Below are 16,091 nucleotides of genomic sequence, written 5' to 3'. Positions count from 1 at the left end.
TGGGACTTGCATCATATGTTTACGATGTCATGGCTTAATTCCATGCATGTGTGCCCTGTCTCCCTGGCACGCCCACGATGCCCTTGAAAGCAAGGTCAATGTACTCTACGTCCTGGGTCTAGTTCATGCGCTCATTCATTCGTCTGGTAGTCGCTGCGCCTACCTGTGGCCAGGTCCTGTTATACCCTCTGGAAATAATTTGTGAACAAAACGAATAAGGTCTTTTTCCTGACAGAGTCCTCTGGGGGTGGTGAACCCTCAACTCGTAACCACAGATGGAAATTTTCCGCAAGGAGAGACAGATACAAGTTTACGTCAGGTGATAGAAGTTAGCAGAGGAAAAAGGAATAGGGTACCCTTAGAGAGAACACCGGGTGGCCTTGCTTAGATTGGGGAGGGGGTCAGAAAAGGCCTCTGAAGTGGTGCTATTTAAGCCAAACACCGAAGACACATGGTCTCCCCCAAATAGCAAGAGCTAAGAAGTATTTCTGGCTTTGAGAAATGTTTAACTAGGTCTCAGTTCACATGGTATAAACCTTCTAACTGTGTTTCCTCCGGACTCTATCTTCCAGCACAACCCAACCCCTCCTCTTATTTGCCACCAGCCTACGTATGTTCTTTCTGGTGCTCCCTGGTTCTACAAGTCCATGGAGACCCCTACCATGTCAGCTCACGCGAAAATGGAAGTGTTTAAAAAAAAAACAAAAACGAGATTCAACAGAGTAAATGTTAAAGATCTTATTTTATCCAGCGATCCATGAATTGGGCTGCATCCCATCCAGCAGAGGGAAGAGAGCCCCAAGAAGCTGTGCAAATCGAAAGACGTTTACAGGCAGAAAGGAGCCGACGCAGGAAGTTATACCAACAAACAGCGGATTGTGTTATTACATGTGGTTCTAATCAGATCCCTCTTATTCCCTTACAGGTGGGTACAGACGCTTCCAGCTTGAGAAAGGCAGACCCCAAAGGTCGGAGCGCTCTGTTGGCTGATATCCAGCAGGGAACTCGCCTACGGAAAGTCACACAGATCAATGACCGCAGTGCCCCACAAATTGAGAGTAAGTGAGCGGCGGGGCTAGGCCTGCTGTGAGGCAAGGGCAGCCACGGGAGGCTCAGCCAGGCACCGCTGGCCTGCTCAGGGAAGTTACCCAGCGCCCACTTTGGGCCATAGCAGACTTGGTCAATGCACAGGCCACGTGGGTGAGAGAATTGGAGCTTCCTTTTCAGGTCGGCAGATGATCCATGGTGTATCTTCTACCCCTGTTCAAACGCTAAACAAACAAAAACGTGGTGGGATAGCTTCTTTTGAACCGTGACAAAATCCACATAATATAAAATTCACCGTTTTAAGCACCAAAGCGTCCAATTCCGTGGCATTTACCCATTCACAATGTGGTTGCAGCCATCACCCCTGTCTCATTTCGGAACGTTTTCATCACTCCACAAGGAAACCCCACACCCATTAGCAGTCACTTTCCATTCTGCCTCTCCCCCCATCCCTGGCAGCTACTAAATCCACTTTTGGTCTCTATGGATTTGCCTCTTTGGGCTATTCATATAAATGGAATCATACACCCTGTGGCCTTTTGTGACTGTCTCCTTCACTTAGCATACTGTCTTCAAAGTTCATCCATATATAGCACGTGCCAATGCTTTACTGTTGACTAATATTCCACTGTCTGGTGATTTCACTTTGCGTTTATTGACCGTGAGATAACCTCTAAAGATCACCTACCCTGCATCCTCATAGCCCTCAAACTCAGTGAGAGAAAAATTAAAGTGTTATCATTAAAATATGCCACGTTTTTGTTTTCACAAGGAAAAAGATGTGCTCAGAATTCTCTCATAGGGTCAGATGACTGCAGCTTTCTATGTATAGAGTAGAGATGATCCAGGCTGAGGCCTGATTCTGCTACCCGGCAAATCTGGGGATTTCTCTGAGGTTTAGTCTGCTTATCTACAAGATGGGGGAAGATGATCATACCTGCTTTTTTGCTTTTTTTCATCAAGATTGCTGAAGGTTGAAATAATACATGCGGAACTATTCACCAATGTCGTCTCTTATTATGTCTTCATGAAGTTTTCAATGATGCACGTGATGGTAATTCCCAAGGATAGTCCTAAAAGTATAATTGTATCTAGTATCTGTAACTATATATGTTAATACACAAGGATAGACAAATTATTTTAGAGTATTTTCAGCAGTTGCAATAAAAATTAGTTTCCAGTTGGACCCGCTATCTAATTGGTTAAGCCCAGTTACCAGACAAACCCATTTGATCGGAACACTCGTTTCCTAATCATGCCAGTGAATAGGTAAATGTATATTAATACTCAGAATAATCTAAACCCGTTCATCCACCAGTGGGCACTGTGCCCTGATTTCTCTGTGCAAGTTAGCTGCAGGCTCTGAACATTTCTTGCTAGGAACTCTTCCCTAAGCCGAACGTCTTCTCATCGTACACAGTTGGTCATCACACACGTCTGGAAGGCTGGAATTAGTGACCCCTGTCCCCCAGGGTTTCACGAGCTTTCTCTCCTGTAGAAGAAAAGATTCAGGGAAGGGTAGGGGGCTCAGGGAGTGAGAGCCAGGGAGACAGAGAAGGAAAATGCCAAAACACAAATCATTGCAGACTTTCACTTCCTGCTTGCCATTCTGGGCCAGACTCTGTGGACAAGAAGTTAAAATTACCGGCTGAACTAAATCTCTGGGTTTTCTCTGTCTGGTCTTCCCACAACAACCGTCGAGTTGAAAATAGGGCCGGCGCCACACCTGCAGTGTGTGAGCGTTCTCATTCGAAAGGTGCTGCCGGTTCCCCTGCCGGCATCTACGGAATGGCAGCGTTTAGGCCCCTTTGTTTCGGCCACTCTTCAGGGTACTCGGCTGCTGATGGTCAGTTGCGTGGTTAAGTCCGGAGGGAACAGCAGACAGCACGAGCTGCAGGAGTCTGCGGGGCATCCGGGCAGAGGGCGTTTGGGAATGATGCCCACTAGAAGGGGAAGGCTGGAGGTGGGGGAACGAACGGGAAGGCTGCCCCAGGCGGTGCTGGACCACGGTCCCGGGATGAGAACTGGCGGCTCAGCTCTGCTCACAAGTCCTCACCCACCTGCCTCTTCTCTGCCAAGGTTCTAAGGGAGGCAACAAAGAAGGAGGAGGTTCTGCGAACTCTCGAGGCGGAAGCACACCCCCAGCCCTGGGAGATCTGTTTGCCGGTGGCTTTCCAGTGTTGCGTCCAGCAGGCCAGAGGGATGCAGCAGGTAAGGGACAATTCAGACTGGCTGCCTCGTGGTCTTTCCCTCCTTAACGTGTGGAACCAACGGGGCGATCCTCACGTGCCAGGAGGGTGGTGACGTGTTTTTAGTGAAAAGTTGTCTAGCAGTAGATCATGGATTGGGGAGCACGTACTGAAAGTATCCAAAGCATCATGCTCAAGGGGTCTTGGAAGTCATCCCTTTGTAATTACTGAAGAATGATTTGCCATTGTGTGTAGTGTTTCGCAAAGCTGTGATTGGGGCTCGGACGGCAAAGTACGGATGAAGGGTATAAATCGCGTTGGAAAATCATAGTGACATCACTGTAATGTGAGTCATTGTATCAGTTAGGCATTGCTGTATAACAAAATAGCCTAACACTTATGGGCTTTAAATAGCCACTTATTTCGCTTATAGTTAGTTCTGTGGTTGGCCATTTAGGGTCATCTCAGCTTGTGTAATTGGCTTTGGCTAATCTTACAGTTCTTGTATCTTTGGTGCCTCAGCTGAAATGACAGACCTGACTGATCCATACAGTCTCTCAGTATCTAGCAGACTATTTGGGATTTTGTGCGTGTCGGTGGCAGGGTTCCAACAAAGAGGACGGAAGTATATAAAGTCTCTTAAGACTTAGTCTGAGAATTGGCACAATGTCTCTTCCTACCGCATCCTCTTACCCAAAGCAAGCCACAGGGCCGGCCCGGAAATGAGGGTGGAGAAAGACACTTCACCTCTTGATGACAGGATCTGTAAAATCACATTTCAAAGATACAGAATCAGGAGGGAGTGGACAAGCAAGGCCATTTCTGCAACCAGTCTACTGCAGCCATTTGTGTGTTAGTGGATATCAGATGTTTTGAAAGCATTGCATTAAAATTGGGCAAATATATACTTATTGTGGGTAATGGGAATATTTTTCCTATTATTGTTCTCTTTAGCCAGCAAGCTGAAATAAACTCCAAGAATTTCATTAATCAGGGAATATCAAGCCCCAAGCATTGCTGGTATAGAATCTTCTACCATGTGGCTTTGCTAATAACCTTTGGCTGGTGGTGGGGGGCGGGGAGGGGGGGGGCTCCATGGCTGTTTGACATAAGGAGGTGCATTTGCTGCTGTCACCTACTGATAAAGTCCAGCAAAGATAAGGGCACTAGGGTGCTTTGAGGTCCAATTGAAACCCTCTCAGAAGCCATTTCATTTCCTCTTTTCTGCTAAGGGCTTGGCAAAGAGAGTTGACATTTCTCAAGGCCGCTTTCTTTTCCCAAATTCCTGAGTGGTAGCAAATAAACATCCTGTAGGGTATAAAATGTCCACTAGTTTCTCTTCACAGAAGAAAAGATAGGAGAAATACCCAGTCAGGTTTAACAGGGACCGGCCAAAGGAAGCCAGGTCGTCTCCATTCCTACCTGTCTCCTGTAGGACACAAGTGTGTGGTGTTTGAGCCACTCTGTGAAGACAAGCATTGATTTCTGTAGAGGAGATGGAAATCCATAATGAAGTGACCGATGATGCATGCTACAGGATGGAATCTCAAAGACAGAGACAATAAACAGATGCATGGGCTGGGTGCCATGTCAGAGTAAGACCGACCATGGCTCTCCTCTCTCAAAACACTTCCATCAGCTTCCTGGCCATTCAGAGAGAAGGGCTCTAGTCTTTGCTACCTCTCCATGTTCTTGCCTCCCGCTCTTGCTAGCACACGCCCTCCATTTCAGCCACATTGTCCTCCTTGCTTTCTTGCACACACCAGGCATGCTGTTGCCACAGGGCCCTTGCACTGACTGCCCTCTTGACCGGAAACACTCTTCCTCAGGTGTCCACATGGTTCATTTTCTCCCATCCTTCAGGTCTCTGCTCATGTGGCACCTGATCAACCTATCAGTGAGGCTTTATGCATCCAGCCCACAAAAAATATCAGTCCCACCCCCTGACTCCATATCCCCTCTACACTGATTTAATTTTCTTGTATTAGTTTTCACCATCTGATATATATTTACTCGTTAGTTTATTTCTGTCGTCTCCCTCTAAATATAAACTCTGTGAAGGCAGGAACTGTGTTTCTTTTCACTGCCTTAAAAATGCCTGATGTATGGTAGGTGTTCAGTAAATATTTGTTGAGTGGAACGTAGGTAGCATGGTTGCAGAGAGCCATGAGGCCCAGAAAGCACAGAGTCTAGTGCTCACAGTACTTTTGGGAGTCCGTGAAAATATTTGGATTTCTTTTAAAATCACTTTCAGGGTCGGGGCGCCTGGGTGGCGCAGTCGGTTAAGCGTCCGACTTCAGCCAGGTCACGATCTCGCGGTCCGTGAGTTCGAGCCCCGCGTCAGGCTCTGGGCTGATGGCTCGGAGCCTGGAGCCTGTTTCCGATTCGGTGTCTCCCTCTCTCTCTGCCCCTCCCCCGTTCATGCTCTGTCTCTCTCTGTCCCAAAAAATAAATAAAAAAACGTTGAAAAAAAAAAAAATTTAAAAAAAAAAAAATAAATAAAATCACTTTCAGGGTCAAAGATTCTATTTGTCTTTATAGCAACACGTCCCTAAAATGTCTTCCAAAGTCACAATGTGGCCTTGGCTTAGCGCTCCGAAGGAGTGGCCATTAAAATAAGATAGGATGAGTAAACTGGGTACTATGGAATGTGTAATGAGACTTCCACGCAGTCCCAGATCTTCTGGAAACACCCACAGATTGAAGAAGGAAAACATATTTCATCTGTTTAAAATTTATGCTTTTTAATGTTTATTTATTTTTGAGACAGAGAGAGACAGAGCATGAGCAGGCAAGGGGCAGAGAGAGAGGGAGACACAGAATCTGAAGCAGGTTCCAGGCTCTGAGCGGTCAGCATGGAGCCCGACGCGGGGCTCGAACTCACAGACCGTGAGATCATGACCTGAGCCGAAGTCGGAAGCTCAACCGACTGAGCCGCCCGGGTGCCCCAAAACATATTTCATCTTTTGATAACCCCCCCAGGCTCTAGATGCACTCAAGCTGGCCTTTCCCCACCCGCTTTGTGGCCTCCTTTTGTGTTTCTGTTTGGATTTCCAGGGTTAACGTCTATGTTATGAAGGAAAACCTCCTCCTTCCTTCCCTTGGCACTTACTCCCCTTGGCTCTCTCCACGGGCCCCCTGCTACCTGGCTTCCTGGCCTGCATGCAGGCTAATTCCTCTCTCCTGGGGGCCTCACCTTACACGTGTGCTGCCAGCTGTCTGCTTCATCCTGGAGTGGGCATGAGCATAAGCCGAATGAGGATTTGTGCCTTCCTTGCCTCTGCTGTTCATGTCACAATAAAAATAGGTTTGCCCACGTCTCATTTGCCTGGCCGCTTAGTCAGCAGAGGCTCCTGTGCTTTTAAATGACTCATTCTGAGCGTTTTTGAATCTCGGAGACATGGTGTCCTTAGTCACTTAGAAAGTCAGGATTGGTTACCCAGCGGCTGAATCTGCTCCTCCTCAAACTTGTTATTCCTTTAAAGTTCAGGGAGCAAGCAGACATATAGGGAGGCCTCGGCCTGGTTAGGGACCTGCCTTGGTCCTCTGTCTTCATCTCTGTGTGCTATGGGAACAGGCGTAAGACCTTGAAGGCAGGAATCCCTGAGCCTGACACCTGCCCTAGACCTCACATGAAATGTCTAATGTTAGAATCGCAGGGGGCGGTAAGTCCCGTCCTTGGAAAGGCCAGGCGGAGGCCTTCACTCCTGGCCACGGTCAGCCGGGTGTCATGGCGGTGCCTGCCTCAGGCCCCGAGGGGATCCAGTCAGCCAGGGTGGATGCCTCCGTGCGAAGACATTGTCTCTTCCAGAACCACCCCCAAAGGAAATCCTCAGCAGAGGAATAATGGCACCACCACCCTGCCTTCAGAGCAGCCATCCTGTAGCTGAGACTTATAAAAAGCAGTGCTGCCCAGGTAACTGTCACATCATAGCCAGAGGAGGGTCACCATCCTTTTGGAAAGCCCGATACTGTCATCCTGCCCACCGAGTTTCAGCCCCAGCGTCGCCGCCACCACACCTTGCTTTGAATGGCCTGGCTTTTGGGGTCAAGTGCGTTGGGGTACCATCTTGCACCTGGTTGGGTGAACACACCCGGGGACGCACCAGCAGGAAAGCTCCGAACCGCTGCCAGATGCTGGGGTTTATAATCTGAGTCGGCAGCTGTGTTTCCTATTCTGCAACACCCAGGAAGCTGTCTGAGAAGCAACCATCTTTTCAGGTGTTCGCCACGTGTTTTCAAGGGGGTTGTAAATTACAGGGGTGCAAGAATAGGAAAATATGGCTTCCCTGGAATTCCATTAGGGAGACCACTATATTTACTTAGAAGGAGTATTTTAACGAGCCTCCTGAGGGGACAGTGATGCTCCAAAGACACATTAGAGCAGTGGCTGCAGAATTTCCATGCACTAAACAAGGAGAGGAACATTTTTGTCCTCGGGGAGGGACAAAAGTGTAAGAAGCACAGCAAAAGGGCGCACAGAGAGCGACAAGGCCCCTCCTAGGGAGTGCCTCCACCCCAGTCTTGCATGAAGTATGCCAAACACACGTCACTGGGACCAGCATGCTACTCCAGATTTGTTGACTTCCAAAGAGGCATTGGGTTTCAAGTTGGGGTTCGTGGATCTGTGCGGTGAGGAAGCCAGGAGATCAGGAGACCAAGAGCCCACTGGAAATGGACATGTCTTCGGAAAAAGAGACTTTGAAATTCCAGAGCCGTGGGACTGGGAGGTTCAAGGTCGTCGGACCTGGATCCCCAAGGCTGTGTGTCTTCCCACTGACTTCTGAGTTACTTATATATTCGAGGGATGATGGATCTTCTGGTCTTGATGCAAAAACGAAGTCCTTGTTCACAAAATGCTGGAAATGAGGAAAACCTCCCTAGCAAGGAGCTTCTGGTTGGTACGGCTGAGGATCCAAACTAGGATGTAAAGGCTGGGTACCCGGCTGGATTGACCCAGTCGGTTACAGTGAATGAGTATGAGGGTGCCCTTGAGGTAAGGAAAGGCAGAGAGGGTCAGAGCAGCCCTGTGCCCTGGGCTGGGAGACTCGTGGGCCCTTGGCAGGTGTGGGCAGAGATGGGCTGGAACAGGAAGGCTGGCACTTGCAAGGACTTTGGGGCCGGTCCAGCCAGCCCTCTCGTGGGACAGCTGCCGCACCTGAGGTCTCCCCGTGAGCGTGCAGGAAGAGAGCGTCCACCATGCATTTGGCTGACATCATGCTGGACAGCATCTGTCACAGCCGCCCACATACTCGGGTTCCTCCGTCCTCTGTGGCTGACCTAACTCAGAGCTTGTTTACTTCCAGGTGGCAAGACAGGGCAGGCCCCTGGCTCCCGGGCACCTTCTCCCCGGCTTCCTATCAAAACTATCAGTGGCCCGCTTAACCCCCCTGCATCTCCCAGGCTAGGCAATGCCTCTGAGGTGCACGGCGCTGCCAGGACAGTCCCTCCTCGCCCCAACATGCCCGCCCCACCGCCTCCTACCCCACCCCCACCTCCTCCGCCCCTGCCCCCACCCCTGCCCCCTTCCTCCCCCACCAAAACTCCGCTGGTGTCCCCACCTGGCCCACCGACCAAAGGGAACCCCCCAGTGGCTGTACCCCCTCTCCCCTCCGTACCTCCCCCTCCCCCTCCCCCCCCTCCCCCAACTCCACCCCCCCTTCCCCTGGCCTCCGTTCTCAGTGACAAGGCAGTGAAGCCTCAACTAACCCCCTTGCACCTACCACCCATCCCACCCCCACTCCCTCTCCTCCCACCTTGTGGGTATCCGGGGCTCAGTGCAGATGCTACCAGCCCTGCCCAAGATGCACGGGAGCCTCCCGCCCCACCGCCCCCACCACCCCCACCCCCTCTTTATGCCTCCTGTACCCCGAGGTCCTCTGTGCCTGCGCCTCCTTTGCCAGGAGCTAACAACAGCAGTGAAGCCCCACCCCCGCTGCCCCCCAAGTCTCCCAGCTTCCAGGCCCAGCCACCCAAGTCCAGCGTTCAAGCCTTGCCTACACCTCCAGCCCCTCCGGGATCCCAGACGTTCGTGCAGAAGAAGAGGCCCGGACGAGGCCCAGGTGAGCACCACTGTCCCGGTCCAGGGTGGCCATATCAGAGGATCACCCAGCCCTGCCAGTAATTATGGAGGTGCTAGGGACACAGCCAGAGGCCTGCTTCTAGGAGCCACTTGGGGACACCCTGAGATGTCTTAACTCTTAGGATTTTGTTTTAGAACCGAGCTATCAATGCCCCTCGCAGAGCACGATGAAACTTGCTGTATGGGACTTTATGTTGTATTCATGTTAGAGACAGGAAACCAAGGGGGAGAGGGGTTGAAAGATTTGTCCAAGGTCGTGCAAACCCCTCGCCAGGAATTCTGGCCTTAATCACCTTGCAATTACTAGCTGTGTGACCCTGAACAATTCCTTAGCCTCTCTGTGCTTTCTTCTCCTCATCTGTTAAATGGGGATAGCAATAGTTCCCACCTTGTGTGATTGTTGGACCAGGGCCTGGCAACATTGAGCTCTAGAGAAGGGTTTTTTTATTCTTACTCTCATCGCTCATTTACCCAAATCTCCTCTCTGCGGTGGAGGGGGCTGTGGATGCAGTTTGTTTCCAGAACCAGGTCTCTGCTGTAATTTCTGCCTGAGTTATTACACGCTGGCCCCCAGCCACAATCCGCACTGGCCCTCCACAGACTGTATTAGCATTCTGCCTTCTTTCTGGCAGGTTCTCGTGCTGACTCAAGAAAACTAAAGGTCTGCATTTCAAGCCAAATAGTAAAACTTAATCCCTTCACATATCTAGCAGAGAGGGTGTTGGATTGAGTGTGCATACCCTTAACTGATGTCCAGATACTGGGGAGGCTTCATTCACCTCTGGTGTCCTTCTGAATGGAAAGCATACGCACATACCCACACATACACACACATGCACACATGCTCATAAACACCATCCACACACACACACGCCAGCACACATCCACACTCACACATACATATTCCTCGGTCTTTAAGAAAATCTTTTGATGCAGAAGCTTTCCGAAATGTGCTTCCTCGAATCAGAAATAAGACAAGCTCATTGTGGAGCAAGTAGAAAGCAACTGAAATCACCAAAATAACATCACCCAGAAATAAAAGCTGTCCCATTTCAGTGTACTTCCCATCATTTTTTTTTTTCGGAGTATGTCTACGTATTTACAAAGTTAATACTATTTTGAATATATGATTCAAATATTTCTATTCTCTTTCTGTTTAATGTTCCATCGAAAGCAGTCTTGTCAAACCAGTGAAGTTTATTCAGAAGCATATTGATATGATCAGCAGTATATACCAGATTTCTAGTACGAAGTTGATTCTATTTTTTGTTATCGTAAATAATATTGCAGGAAATACTTTTGTAGTATTTTGTATATTTTGTATATTTTGAAAAGACAGGTTCCTAATAAGGAATTCCTGATACAAAGGGCAAGAATATGTTTTTTTTTTTAAGTTTATTTATATATTCTGAGGGGAGGGGAAGGGCAGAGGAGCCTAAGCTCGACTTCTTGGAACCACGAGATCATGACCTAAGGCGAAACCAAGAGTTGGACGCTTAACCCACTGAGCCACCCAGGCGCCCCAGGGCAAGTGTATGTGTAAGGCTCTTGGTCATTAGAGAGAAGGTTTGAGGCATTCTGTTTTCAACTGAGTGGTCACCATAAGGCCAGCATTCCTGCCAGTGAGACAGCCACCCATGATTCATTCATGGGATGGCGAAAACAACAATGCCTTAGATTCAGAGACATCTGAATTCAACCTGGCCTCCCCATCCACTCCTGTGTAACCTCTTGCCAGTTTTTAAATGTTTGGAACCTTGCTTTTATGTGGGGGGGGGGGGGGGTGGCAAATGGAGATAACACCTTTCATGGAGGATCGTTACGAATATTCAGTGAGAGAATGTGCCTGAAGTGCATTGTGTAGAGCAGGGGCTCACTGTGTCACCTCCTTACCATAGGAAGGGACAGTTTTTCCTCCAGAAGAGGAGTCAGCAGCCACTGTAGCCCCTTCACCCCTTTAGTCTGCTTACGGGAGCCAGTAAATCCTAGTGGGTCCTGATTCTGAGAAAGGGAAGACCGGGGTGGTAAGCTCAAGGCCAGGAGCAGATGCTGTTCTGGCCCATCTCCTTGTGTCTTTGGATGTGGAACTTAGTTTTCCACGAACAACATGAGGGCAATTTCTGCCTCAGGCCAACTGGGGGGCAGAGAAGGAGGTTGTAATCATGGGCATTTTGTCACAGGTAATAGCGGTGTGGTGGTCATCATTTCAATAGGTGAAGAGTAGAACACCCACACTGACGTGCTCCTTAATTGGCAATGAGTCATTTAACAGAGTACTGACAAGGGAGAGCGAACCTCCCACAGGCATCATCAGGGCCTGGTGACGGAGGTGGGACTTGAGTTGGGCCCTGGTGGGTGGGGTGGATTTAGGTATTGACTAGAAGGAGAAAGAGTGTCTGCCGTGCAGGGGAACCCCCATGAGCAGAACCCTGGGGATAGGAGCAAGCCCCGACAGCTTGTTCGTCCCACCTCCCTCTGCACCTCACCCACAGACAGTCCCTCCCTTTCTTCAGACTGGGCAATGGTTTCCCCTTCTTTGAACGGTGCCGTCTGATACTGAAGGTTGTTGTCACCATTAACATTGCCACAGCAGCTAACATTTTATTGAGCCCTTACTACACGCCAGTTGACTTCACTCATTCAACCCTCTCATCAACCCTAGAAGGTGGGTGTACTGTTATCCCCATTTCACGGTTGAGGAAACTGAGGCACAAGGATGCTGTGTCATTATCCCTGCAAGAGAACTGGAATTCGGTCCCGAGCAGTTTGGCACCTCTCACCGAAAGTTATAGCCTCTGCCATTCCTGTCTCTGAATACTCTGGCATCTTTTCTATAAGGGACCAGTGGGGGAAAGCTAAATCCACCCCCAGCACCGCCTGCGAGGTCACCCACCACAGAGCTTTCCAGCAGAAGCCAGCAGGCCCTAGCCTGGACCCCGACACAGCAGCCGGGAGGTCAGCTGCGGAACGGAAGCCTGCATATCATCGGTAAGTGGGCCCGCCCTCGGCCCGTGCTGGCTGCCAGCGAGGAAGGGGCTTCCCTGGCCCCTGGAGGGAGTTTGCCAGCCCACCATTTCAGGGTGCATGCTTCAGGGTGCAAGCAGGAGCTCACTCTAGCACAAAACAGCCCACAAGTTGTGTGAAATAGGGTTTCTCACGAGGCTTTCTGGGAGGTTCCAGAACCCATTCCTCTAACCATCTATCTGAGATGAGAAAGAGGGAAGAATACCGACATTTAAACTGCACATGTCTGCGTGTATGTGTCTGTCTCCACAGAGAAATCCAGGCATATCGGATTAAAAAAGAATAGAGTGATCTGGAAACGGTGAAAGAACGAATAGAAGGCCCACTAGACAGAGGGAGAGGTAGGGCAAAAATTTGGATAGGAAGGAAGGTTCTCTGGGCTCAGATAACAAAGCCTAGATCACAAAGCAGGGACTCAGCTCATGAAAGGGCCGAACGCCACCTGTCCTCTTGCAGTCAGGAGCTCAGGGAAAATCCTGTTCGCTTTGGGGAGCCCGCGTCCCCGCCTGGGGAGCCCCCTTCCCCAACTAGACCCAGGCCGTGCTCCTTCCCACCAGCCGGGCTGCGGACTCCTGCCCTGCTCACCCCTCCCAAACAAAGGCCTCCCCAGGGGCTCAGGGGTAGCTTCAGGCCACAGGGACTCTGCTGGTGCCGTGTTGCTGTCACGTTCCCCTCCTCTGACTCTGGACCCTCGATAGCCCTGTGGCACTTCTGCCTTTAGAAGCTTCCTTAAGATGTTGGTCAAAGCAAACCGGAGTGGGTGATCAGGGAGAGTCTGTTGACCTCGCTTTTCCTGATTCCCCTTGTCTGAGCTAAAGAGCAAACACGGAGAAGTAGATGGGTGTCTTAGGGGGCAATCGCCAGCCATTAAAACCCTTGCACTGGGCAGGCAAACCTGTGTGCTCCTGGAAACTTTCAAAACTTGGGTCATCACAATAACTAGAGTAATTTTGCTGTTTTCCACGTGGGCAGATGACTTTGAGTCGAAATTCACGTTTCATACTGTGGAAGACTTTCCTCCTCCAGATGAGTATAAACCATGCCAGAAGATTTACCCCAGCAAGATCCCCAGAAGTAAGTACCACCTTGGGAAGCCTCTTGGTTTATACCCAGAATTAAGTGCTTAGTGTGACTGATGGGCTACGGGCTGCCTAAAGGATGACGTCATGGTTTCACTACTCAAGGGTACAGTGCTATCCGTGCTTCTGGAAGTGTCAGAACATTTCCTGCCCCCCCAAGGATTCATTTAGGAGCTTTTTATTCCAGCATTGATTGTTTGGCTTCGGATTTGAGTGCCTAGATTCACCACTTGTCCCTCCCCGCCTTAGGGCTTTTGACAAGGGAGCTGAACACCCCGAGACGACAGCAAAATGAGACACAGGAGCTTTGTATTAATAACTAGAGAAGATTCTTAAAAACCCCAATTCAGAACTCTAGCAGACTGTGAAATGGGGAATGTCCTTAGGTCAGTGATTCTCAACCTTGAATACACATTAGAACAACCCAGAGAGCTTTTAAAAATCCCAACGGCCAGACTGCACCCACACCAACTAAATCAAAATATGCAGGGTGGGATCCAGGTGTCCATATTTTTGAAAGTTGCCAGGTGATTCCAGTGTCCAGCCAAGGCTGAAAAATCTCAGCCTGGGGCGAAACTGCCTTCTCCCAATTTCATCGTGTGGACAGCCTCCAAGGAGAAGCCTGCACTCTGCTTACCTGTTTAGCCTGAAGGGTGGAAGAGAAAGAGTCTGGCCTGCCCCTCAGGGCCAAAAGGGCAGGGAGGCAAGTACTTTAGGAAAACAGGAAGCCAAGAAAAGCAAGATGGGTTGTGAACCACACAGTGATGCTGCCTGTCAGTTAATATGAGCCAGTCCTGGTCCACTGCTGACCCAATCCGATTGGGCAGGAGCTGGTAAGAGGGGACAGAGACGGCAACATGGGGTAAGGGTCATATGTTTCCCACCCCACAGCATGGGTGAGGCCCCCAATCCCAGACATCTGTAGACTAGCACGGAAAACCATCAGTGTCCTGTGTTAGCCCAAGACCATGAACTGGGCTCTTTGACCTCTTCCTTCAGAGGAACTTTTGGCAAGGGCTCTTCTCCAGCGTTCATCTTCCTGCAGGCAGACCAGGGAGCTCGAGCCTGTGCCCTGCTCAGGTCACAGGTGCCCTTGGAATCAGCCTGGGCAGGTCTTTTTCTGCTGGCCTGTGGGATTGCACATTTAGACAGAAGTGGCCTTGTGTGCTTTTTAAATAATATGTAAAGACTACTGCTGTGAACCTAAAGAGAAAGAGGAGGAAGAGAAGAGCAAGACAGAATGGAGGGCCAAAGACGAAGTCAGTACAAGGCTCATTTCCTTTCCCTAAGCAAGGGTTTGCTCACCGGCCACCTTCATGCCCCAAATCCCACCGTTCTTTGTTATACCTGGACTGTAACACGTGAATGTGACACGTGGCCCCTACCCTAGACCAGAGGTCAGCAAACATTTTCTCTAAAGGGCCAGAAACGACATTTGAGGCTCTGCAGGCCACACGTTCTTGGTCACAACGACTCGATTCTGCTATTTTGACCTGAAAAGAGCCACGGACCACACGTAAATGGATGGGCACGGCCATCTCCCAATAAAACTTTATTAACAAAAACAGGTGCTGGCTGGATTTGGTCTGCCGGCCATACTTTGCTGATCGCTGCACTAAATTGTTCCAGAAAAGCGGATTCTTCGCAATCTCCTTCTTTTATGCGGCCTTTCTCAGTAGCGTGCTGTGCAGTCCTTCGACCTTCAGACTCAGCAAGTTCTAAAGTTAGCCGTACTTTGAGCCCAGGGTGCCCAGTCTCCTCCCTGAGAATGGAAGAGAAGCCACCACAGGACACAGCTAGCAGTCTGCACTGTGTTCCTCTCATCTCAGAGAGAGGGTCAAATCAGTGCCCACGCACAAAAAAGATAATCTGAGGCTCAGGAAGATGCAGTTAAAAAAGAAAAAAAAAAAGAGGAAACGAGAAAGAAAGCGAACTGACATCCCACAGACCAGAAAGGGTATTTGCAATTTCAAAAATAAAATATGGTTTTAGGTTGATGAGGCATTGACGGGCATAAAATACTCCCGTGGCTTCCTAGCACAATTAAATTAGCATGTTCCTGCCATCCCTGTGAGCGGTAGGGTAGAACCTTGTTAATTCTATCAGTGTGAGTCTGATACAGTTCATGCCTGTCTGGTTACATCTCTCCTTACAGCTTTCTTCCTTCTCCCCATTGACCTGGTTCCCCGAGATTCGCGTTCTTCATATCTGGGGGACGGTGTTGGTTCTGTTTCACACTCCCTTGTAGCAATTCTGGCTTTGTCTCCTCCCGCTTGCTCGCTTTCTCTCTCTGCTCCTGACACACACACACAGCCCCCAGATCCCCTAATGCTTAGCTTTTCTACCTGTTCTCTTCACTGTCTCCACCCTGCAGGTGTTAGCTGTTTTCTTCCTTTGACAGGGTGATTTTACCTAATTTCTTAATGTTCTCAAAATGCATTAGTGGGCCCCTGGGTGGTTCAGTCAGTTAAGCATCTGACTCTTGGTTGCGGCTCAGGTCATGATCTCGTGGTTTGTGAGTTCGAGCCCCACACTGGGCTCCACGCTGTTAGGGTGGAGCCTGCTTGGGACTCTGTCTCTCTCTCTCTCTCTCTCTCTCTCTCTCTGCCCCTCCCCTTTCATCCTTTCATCCTACAAAACCGAAGCTTCGTACCCAGTAAACCCATTAAA

The 16,091-nt window shown here is 49.7% G+C and overlaps 1 protein-coding gene across 1 annotated transcript in view; it reads left to right on the top strand.

Moving 5' to 3' along the window:
- WIPF3 (WAS/WASL interacting protein family member 3) overlaps positions 1 to 16,091 on the top strand; it is an 85,498-nt gene that overhangs the window by 58,662 nt on the left and 10,745 nt on the right. Inside the window, exons 5-9 of the mRNA XM_058723551.1 lie at positions 926 to 1,058; positions 3,127 to 3,258; positions 8,543 to 9,298; positions 12,157 to 12,306; positions 13,315 to 13,416. Coding sequence (XP_058579534.1) covers positions 926 to 1,058; positions 3,127 to 3,258; positions 8,543 to 9,298; positions 12,157 to 12,306; positions 13,315 to 13,416 — 1,273 coding nt within the window. The remainder of the gene's footprint in view (positions 1 to 925; positions 1,059 to 3,126; positions 3,259 to 8,542; positions 9,299 to 12,156; positions 12,307 to 13,314; positions 13,417 to 16,091) is intronic.

Source organism: Neofelis nebulosa, chromosome 4, assembly GCF_028018385.1.
Source record: "Neofelis nebulosa isolate mNeoNeb1 chromosome 4, mNeoNeb1.pri, whole genome shotgun sequence".
In the NCBI taxonomy this organism is placed as follows: domain Eukaryota; kingdom Metazoa; phylum Chordata; class Mammalia; order Carnivora; family Felidae; genus Neofelis; species Neofelis nebulosa.
This window is presented reverse-complemented; position numbering and strand designations above follow the sequence as displayed.